The following is an 8,331-nucleotide window of genomic DNA, read 5'->3' on the forward strand; positions in this document are numbered from 1 at the left end:
TGCATTTTGGATTTTGTCTTCAGAATGTTGAGCAAACATTTGCTTGGATGAAACTTGAACGAACATTGACAAATCCCTGATGATGTTCACTTGGTAGCATGAACAAAAAAAAAACTTCTGGATTCTGCAAAAAAAACTTTAGATGAAGAACAACTTCCAGCATGATAATGACGCAAAGCACACATCAAAATCAAATATGGGTTAATTAGAAGATTACAGATTTGAAACTGTCTGTCACTTGTCTGTTTGTAAACTCATGAGCATAACTTCAATTATTAGCAAATTAATGTTACTCAAAGCAGTATCCAAGAACAACTTTACTAGACATAAATTGACTCATATATCGACTTACGGTTGTATAAAGAGCCACATTCTGCATATTCCATGACCAAGCAGACCTGAAAAACAAAATCACATCACTTTAATGTTGAGTAATCAATTGTAAAAGAATTATTGTTTTAAGTAGTTAGAATCGAAGTGTTATAGAATCAAACGGTAAGGCAAGTTGCACTTAAAGCCGAGTAAAGATTCAGTGCCGATAGATGACAGACAATGCTTTATGTCAGAGGTGTCAAACTCATTTTTGTCGCGGGCCATGTTGTAGCGAGAACTTCCTTCATTGGGCCGATATGTTGAGGAAACCAAGTCGATTTTAAATTGTCTCATAGTATTATTACTGTGCACAACAAATTGATGGCTTAGTTGTTTTCAAATCCGAAGTAAAGCAGCCTAGTTTGTTCATTTATTGTTTACATTACTGTAACAGAACAAACCAAAAAAATCTCAACCTTATTTACCATTATACACGACAAGCTAAGGTTTTGGAACAGAGATTAGCAAGGGTCATGGAAACTTACATGATTTGCTTTCACGGGCCACATAAAATGACGTGGCGGGCCAGATTTGGCACCCGGGCCTTGAGTTTGACACCTGTGCTTTATGTGGTGAAATGGGTTGGGAGTCAAGGTTTCTAGAGAAGCAGTGTGATTTTCATCCTGTTTGTGGAAAACACAGACCGGCTCTACACCCTCAGTGGTGTCCTTGAGGGTGCATGGGTGATCACTGAACTAGTTCATATGTGTTTTGTGGACTTTGAGAAGGCATTCAGCAGTGTCCCTCGGGGAACTCTGTTGAAATGTTTCAGGAGTACGAAAGCCCTTGATACAGGTTGTATGAAAGAACAAGATCCAGGATACAAGCAGCCAAAATGAGTTTATTTTGCATGTTGTCAGGGCTCTTCCTTAAAGATAGAGTGAGAAGCTCTGTCACCGAGGAGGGACTTGGAGACGAGCTGGTGCTCCTCCATGTTGAGAGGAGCTTGCAAATATAGTTTGGGCCTCTGTTTAAAATGCCCCCTCAACGCCTCCCTGGTGAAGTATTCCCTGCATGTCCAACCAGGAAAAGGTCCCAGGGACGACGCAAGACACGTTGGTGAGCGGGATTTCCTGCTGGAGCTCCTCTACCTGTGACCCAACACCAGCTAAATCACTAACTTCGGATAAAGTGCTGGTTGGCTGGCCACTCTGGCTGATTTTGCCAGCTCTGTGTGACACCTGACAGTTACCTGTGTGAGCATTTTTTTCAGTCTTTATTTCTGGCCGACTTTGCCGGTTCTGTGTGATACCTGACAGTCACGCGTGTGAGCATTTTTTGCAGTCTTTTTTGTGTTTAAAATTAAATTATGAAAAAACTCTTAAAAAAAAATCATTGACTCATGTATCAGCAAACAGACTTCAAGATTTCACTTTGATTTTTTTTTCAATTCTATAAACTTAAAAAAGATTAAAAGAACCTAGTCTTTATTTATTCATTAAAATACCTCTTCCCCCAAATCAAATAAACCTAACAAACATTCAACTTAAAATGTGAGACAAGTTCTATGTATCTTTTTCTTTCGCTGATACAAATAACGGTCCAACCTGACTGAAATTTGAGAACCAATCAGATCCATGGGGGGGGGGGGGGGGGTTTTTTTTTTTTATTCATTGTGACACTATTTCAAGACATACTAACCGTGGAAATTAAGGAACTCAAGAATTCTCTGTTGTGAATAAATACATGTGATTTTTTTTTTTTTCAAACAAGGAAATGAGCGTTACATACTTACAGGATTATCACAAGATCCATATAGCTTAACAATGTTTGGGTGATTCACTCTTGAGAGCTGGCGAAGCTGAATGAAGAAAAAGATGGCAGATTGAAAATGATTACGTTTCTCTAAAGTATTCATCTAAATAATTAACTGAATTCATTTGGCATGAATTCCAGGCTGGATCAGTTTAAAGACTCGAAGTACCTCAACAAGGAAGGCTTTTCTTTCACTGTCACTCTCAATAGTCTTGATTGCCACATCCTTCCCTTTCCATACAGCTTTGAAGACAACTCCAAACGTACCCCTGCCAACAGCCTGTAGGGAAAACAAGAACATGCTCAGGTGCTTCGAGAAAGTAAGATACCGGAAAAAAAAAAAAAACTTTTCAAAACTTTGAAGATTTTTTTTTCTAATTTTTTTCTAATTTTGGTGATTATAGATAACCATATTTTTATTTTATTTTTTTTTTTGGGGGGGGGGGTAATACAAAGCTCTACTAACGGGGCAAAGTGTGGAATTACTGCTGATTGGATGACAGGGGGGCAATTTGATTGGACATACACAATGTTTGTCTCTGAGCGGGGCGTTATTCCTGTGATTTTTTATTTTTATTTTTTAAATAAGCACAATGAGCGCTTTGTTTCATGTACTTATTGATAAACAGAAAATGAATTAATTGGTGAAAAGGTGAAGTCCCCTTGCTTGAATAAAGTTAATGAGCTTCACGACGTGGTTAAGCTGCAACAGTTTTTCCAACACAGTGCTTCCTGGTGAAATATGCAGAGTAGGAACTCAAACTCTTGATCATCTGAACGTTTTTTCCTCTTTGATTTGGTGACCAATCTGTGATAATGTTGGCGAGCGTACGCTAGGGTAACTGGTGCATCTGTATGATCACTGATACGTTGTTAAATGATGCAGCTTTAGTGTTTAGCTTGCTAGTTAACTGTTCATAAATTACTTCCATACAAGGACCTTGATCGTTTCCTTATTTTAAGTTTTTATAGAAAGATTTGCCTTTTTTCTGTATCAGTCCATGTTTCTTAATCCTCAATTCTGAGGTGCTAGGGATGAAGGTCCATCAGGAAGTCGAAACTTGGATTCAGAAGGAGCATTGTGGATTTTGTCCCAGCTGTGAAACAGTGGACAAGTTCTATATCCACGGCAGGATCTTCTATGGTGAATAGGAGTGCACCCAACCAGTCTACGTGTGCTTTGTGGAATTAGAGAAGGCATCCCACCATATCCCTCTGGGAGTTGGGGTGCTTTGAGAGTATGGAGTACTGGATGCCCTGATACGGGCTGTTCAGTCCCTGTACCACCAGTAATATGGAATTATATTTGTGCCAAAATCTCGAGCGAGCAATGAAAGATTTTGAGTGAGCGAAAATACATTTTGAGCACAGAAAAAAGTATTGAGTGCGCAATAAGAGTTTGAGCGAGCAATGATAAATTTTGAGCAGAAAAAAAAAGTTTTGCTCACTTTCCTTCTTTTCGCTAAACATCTAGTGCTCACTCGCTCAAGTTGTGCCTCCTCTGCACACTCAGTTCTGCACACACGTCAAGAATATGTGTGCATTTGATTGACTACTGCGCTCCAATTAGATTTGCTTGTTGTGTTCACCCGGAAAGCGCAAACAAGATTGCATCACACCGACTTGGGTGGGAGAAGGTGGCCTTATATCAATAAAGTACAAAATATAGGGTAGTTCTATTAAATGAGACTATGCAATAATAATAAAAATAATATTAAAATCAATGCCAATAGATTGTTTCCAAAAGAAGTCCATGTGACACGCTCCGTGCTGCGGCGAGAATTGAGAGATAGTGAATGGTGCTATCACACACGAATGCTATGTGTTCAATCACTTGTGAGCTATTTGCAGAACAGCCCTGCGGGCTACTCATGTGATCCTTGGGGCCTACCTGGTGCCCGGGGATAAGTGGCAACATATAATGGATGACAGATGAGTAAAACAAAGGTATGTCCTCTCATTTTTTATATTGTTTATAAAAGTTGGCAGGACATAATGTCTCATGCAATTTCTCTTAGTTGTTGTTTATTTACATTTACTGAATCATACAGTTTTTTCTTTTATAAAGAAGGGGGTAGGGCTAGATTGGTTGTGAACTTCTCCCTACACTTTTGAACATATGCCATGTACTTACAGTAATTAATATGTGTAGATACATTTTATTTCAATTTAACTTGCATATGAATGTTCAATATATCAATGCATTGTTTTTATTTTTTTATTTGTGATCAGAATATGCCAATTGTTTGGGTTTTTTTTAATTTTAACTTACATAAGTGAATTTTAAGATTCTATTGAGTTTATCATTTGAATCATGTGTGTTGGGAGGTAAACCTGGGAAACGTACAGGATACCCAGTCGTCGAGATTGAACCTATAATGAGTCTTTTTGACATAATTTATTTGTCTGAGACAAGGGGGTAGAGTAAGTGAATTTAAATTCACGTGAATTGAGGACGTTCGGGCATGTACTGTATTTTGTGAAATGTGATCCTTGTCAGGAAGTAGTGTAGTCATGGACGCTTCCGCACTTTGGCTCGTTAGGGCTTGATTCTCTACTTCACAGGTTCAATTCCCTCTCTTGACACTTATTATCATCCTTTTTTTTTTTTTTACAATGTTAATTCATTGCACTAAGGAGTTGTAAAGGAACTGCCTTATTCCCTTATTTATTGACGAACGACCATTTAGGCCAGGGTTCAGCAACCCGCGGCTCTTGAGCCGCATGCGGCTCTTTAGCGCTGTCCTAATGTCTCCCTGGAGCTTTGTAAAAAATGTCTGAAAATGGAAAACGATGGGGGAGAGAAATATTTTTTTCGTTTTAATATGGTTTCTGTAGGGGGACAAACATGACAAAAACATTCTTAACGTTTTCCAATGCTGTAAAAATGTGTAGAATAAATATTACATTTCAACATTTCTGTCAACGAAGAATTACGCCATAGCCTGCGACACGCGTTTCTACTAGCAGGGCGGAATGCAAGGCAAGTGGCCGTTGTAAACAAACCGGTGGCTATGAGCCATGGATCCCAAAGGGAAAAAGAGAAAAATAACTGAGGAGAACAGACGATTCAACATTTCTTGGACCGAATAATTTGCATTGCTTGAATGTTTGCTCTGTAATGAGAAGTTGTCAAATAACAAAAAGTGCAATGTGGAACGACATATTCAGGGAAGGCATTCTACATTTGCAGCCAAGTACCCAGTTGGCAATGAGAGAAAAAGTGCGATTGCATTACTTCTGCAGAAATTAGAGGAGCGCAAAAATATATTTAAGAAGTGGATTGCATCTCAAACTTAATGACTGCTGCAAGTTTCGTTGCAACCCGGGAGATAATAAAACGTGGCAAACCTTTCACAGATGGTGACTACATGGAATCATTCATCAACATATCAGAACACCTATTTACAGACTTCATAAACAAAACCGGGATAATACAAAAAAAAGCCTTTCTCCGCCAAGACAGTGAAGGAAAGAACGATTAAAATGGCAGGCAACATCACCAATCAACAACTCAAGGTGTGATCGATATTGAACAGACTGCACGTTTATGCAGATATGTGGCTGATGTTTTACTTTTATAAATGCAGGCAGCATTTTATTGCACTCTATTGCCCAGATAAGGGACATGTTATGCACGTTCCATTTTGTTGTTTTTTCGAATGCTCATAAATAAAAACTTCAAAAATCTGCTTTATTTCATTTCAACAAAGCAATGAAACATAATTCAGTAACATTGTAATGAATTTAAACTTGAGACGACATCGCACAACAGAGTAGTCATGTGGTGCGTCATTTTCGACAGGATGCACTGCAGGAAAAATAAACATTTTATCATGAAGCCTCATTATGTTTTTGTAGTTAACTTAACCCTAAGATGCATAAGTAAAGTTTTATAAGTTATATATATACTGTATATATGTTATATAAATGATCAGAGCCAGAAACAACTCATTTGTCTGAACTGCATACAGTGATGAGACAAGAAGGTTAAAAAAGGGAAACGAGAGAGGAACTGTCGATGACTGGACAGTTACACACAAGCATACACAGACACACACCCATGCACACGCACACACAATGGATGTTCACATTTTTTTATTGCTATTCTGGGTAATTTTCATTTTCAATCATTTTAAAAATTAAAAATAAAGATACTTCAAACATGCAATCATTCTTGTGTGGTCCCAAATATATACTAAATATTATACAAGTGATTATTCTTAACCAAAATGACAAAAATGGCATAAAAATGCACTGACTCTAATATGGGTAATTTTTGACCCACTTGTGGAAGAGTGTAGGGTTTAGTCACTTGTGCATTTAAGGGTTAATCATTTTGATAACAGGCTAATATAGCTATTATAGATACATACAGAATGTATTGCCTTCATTAGAAGGCTTTTAATTTTTTTGCGGCTCCAGACATTTTTTTTTTTTGTCCAATAGGCCTATGACGCTTTTTGGGTTGCCGATCCCTGGTTTAGGCAGTTCAACAATCCCCTTGTGGCTTGTGCCAAATCCGCAGTCAGGACACATAGAGATGTTCCTAAAAGAGCCTCATCTGGAATCGGGAGCTAGTTGATCTGTAACTACGGTGACACTTCTTTTAAAACAAACGTTTAACGTTACCACTTCAACTTGGATGTCTTCATACTGAATGTCTTCAAACTGGTTACCAGCTGAAGGATCCACCATGACAGGGGCGCAGCAACACTCTAAACTAAGGTTGACGGTGTCGAAAAGTAAAACCGCTTTGGAGTCGTTGGGTTATTATGGCCGATGGGATGTTTTCGTTGGGCTTTTGGTAACTCCAGGAAGTAACTGTAATGCATTGTACGTAACTTCTTCTTCTGGTTAGCTTGAGCTGTATTATGCCACGTTAGCGCCATCTTTAGCTCTAGCAGTAGTTTCCTACTTAAGTAATGTTGGCAAGATATTGACAGATTCGGACTTTCGCGATCAATACCTCTCAGCCAAAACGTTGTCTAAACACCAAAGTTGCCTTTGTGCCTCCTTCATAATACGGGCTACCAGCTACAATGTCAAAAAAAAAGACATTTGTAAAATATTTAAACCGTTTGTTTAGCTGAAAAGACGCAATTGATCTCTATGAGCAGCGGAGGCTGGGCGAATGCGCAAGGGACCGTCTGCAAGTTACTAAATGAGGAGGGAAAAAAAAACAATAACGCCACAATTTGTGATTATGAATTCAACGAACACATTAAAGACATTAACATAATCATATTTAAACAGTGCTTTTGGATTTAAAAAAAACCGTTTGTTTAATTTTGGACAAGTTTTGTTCTTAAAAATCATTAATAAACTAAATATTTATCTATAGCTCCAATATTGTTTAATATAAGGAGTCCACAATCACTGGGCACATTAATGACATTTTCATGATCACACTACAACACTCGTTTTTTGAATAAATTATTTTGATAAATTTTGGGGATTTATTTTTAATGCTTGTTAATCATTTGTACCCTCAAAATGAATCACTGGCTTCTGGCGTTATATTTGTGCCACAATTAAGAGCGCGCAAAAAAAAAATGAGCGGAGAAAATCAAACTGAGCGAGCCAAAACAGATTTTGAGAGCAAGAAAAAAACTATTGAGCGAGTAATGATAAGAGTTTGAGCGCGCGCCGATGGAGTTTGAACACAGAAAAAGAAATTGCTTGCACAAAATTCCTTTTTGCTCGCTTGGGATAGCCCTCTCTTGCTCAACATCTCGCTCTCGCTCGCGATACTCCTCCCTCCCTCGCTCAACATCGCGTTTGCTCAACATCGAGCTCTCGCTCGCTCGAGTCGTCCTCTGCGCTCGCTCAGTTCTGCTCACACGTTACATTTGTGCCACAAAACCAGCCAATCAGAGCTTGTAAAAGCACTTTGATTGACAGCTTGGTATCCAATGAGATTGCTTGTACGCTATCCGTTGACACACTCTCGTTTGCCCTGTGTTCACCTGGAAAGGGCAAACGAGAGTGCGTCAACACGGACTTGGGCTGGAGAATTACTTGTAATATTATTATTATTACTGTATTGTATCATTTGACAGAAATACCTTGTTAGTTTTTGTACTTTAATAATATAAGCCCACCCCTCCCGCCTACGTCGATGTGACGCACTCTCGTTTGCTCGTTCCGGGTGAACACAACAAGCAATCTCATTGGATACTAAGCTGTGTCAATCAAAGTGCT

At 38.6% G+C, this 8,331-nt stretch overlaps 1 protein-coding gene across 3 annotated transcripts in view; it reads right to left on the reverse strand.

Annotated features, from left to right (window-relative positions):
* The window catches only part of LOC148413249 (mitogen-activated protein kinase kinase kinase 7-like), a 78,245-nt gene extending 70,982 nt beyond the window's left edge, over positions 1 to 7,263 (reverse strand). Inside the window, exons 1-4 of one of the 3 annotated variants that reach the window (XM_088433245.1) lie at positions 7,097 to 7,263; positions 2,297 to 2,407; positions 2,108 to 2,173; positions 353 to 398 (exon numbers count right to left, since the gene is read on the reverse strand). In XM_088433245.1, the coding sequence (XP_088289371.1) occupies positions 353 to 386 (34 nt within the window). In that variant the 5' untranslated portion in view covers positions 387 to 398; positions 2,108 to 2,173; positions 2,297 to 2,407; positions 7,097 to 7,263. Of the gene's footprint in view, positions 1 to 352; positions 399 to 2,107; positions 2,174 to 2,296; positions 2,408 to 6,759; positions 7,050 to 7,096 lie in introns of those variants that run through there. The other 2 variants (XM_088433243.1, XM_088433244.1) reach the window with 2 other exon arrangements.
* Positions 7,264 to 8,331: the final 1,068 nt, after the last annotated feature.

Source organism: Hippichthys cyanospilos, chromosome 14 (genome assembly GCF_059441005.1).
Source record: "Hippichthys cyanospilos isolate Australia breed blue-spotted pipefish chromosome 14, RoL_Hcya_1.0, whole genome shotgun sequence".
In the NCBI taxonomy this organism is placed as follows: domain Eukaryota; kingdom Metazoa; phylum Chordata; class Actinopteri; order Syngnathiformes; family Syngnathidae; genus Hippichthys; species Hippichthys cyanospilos.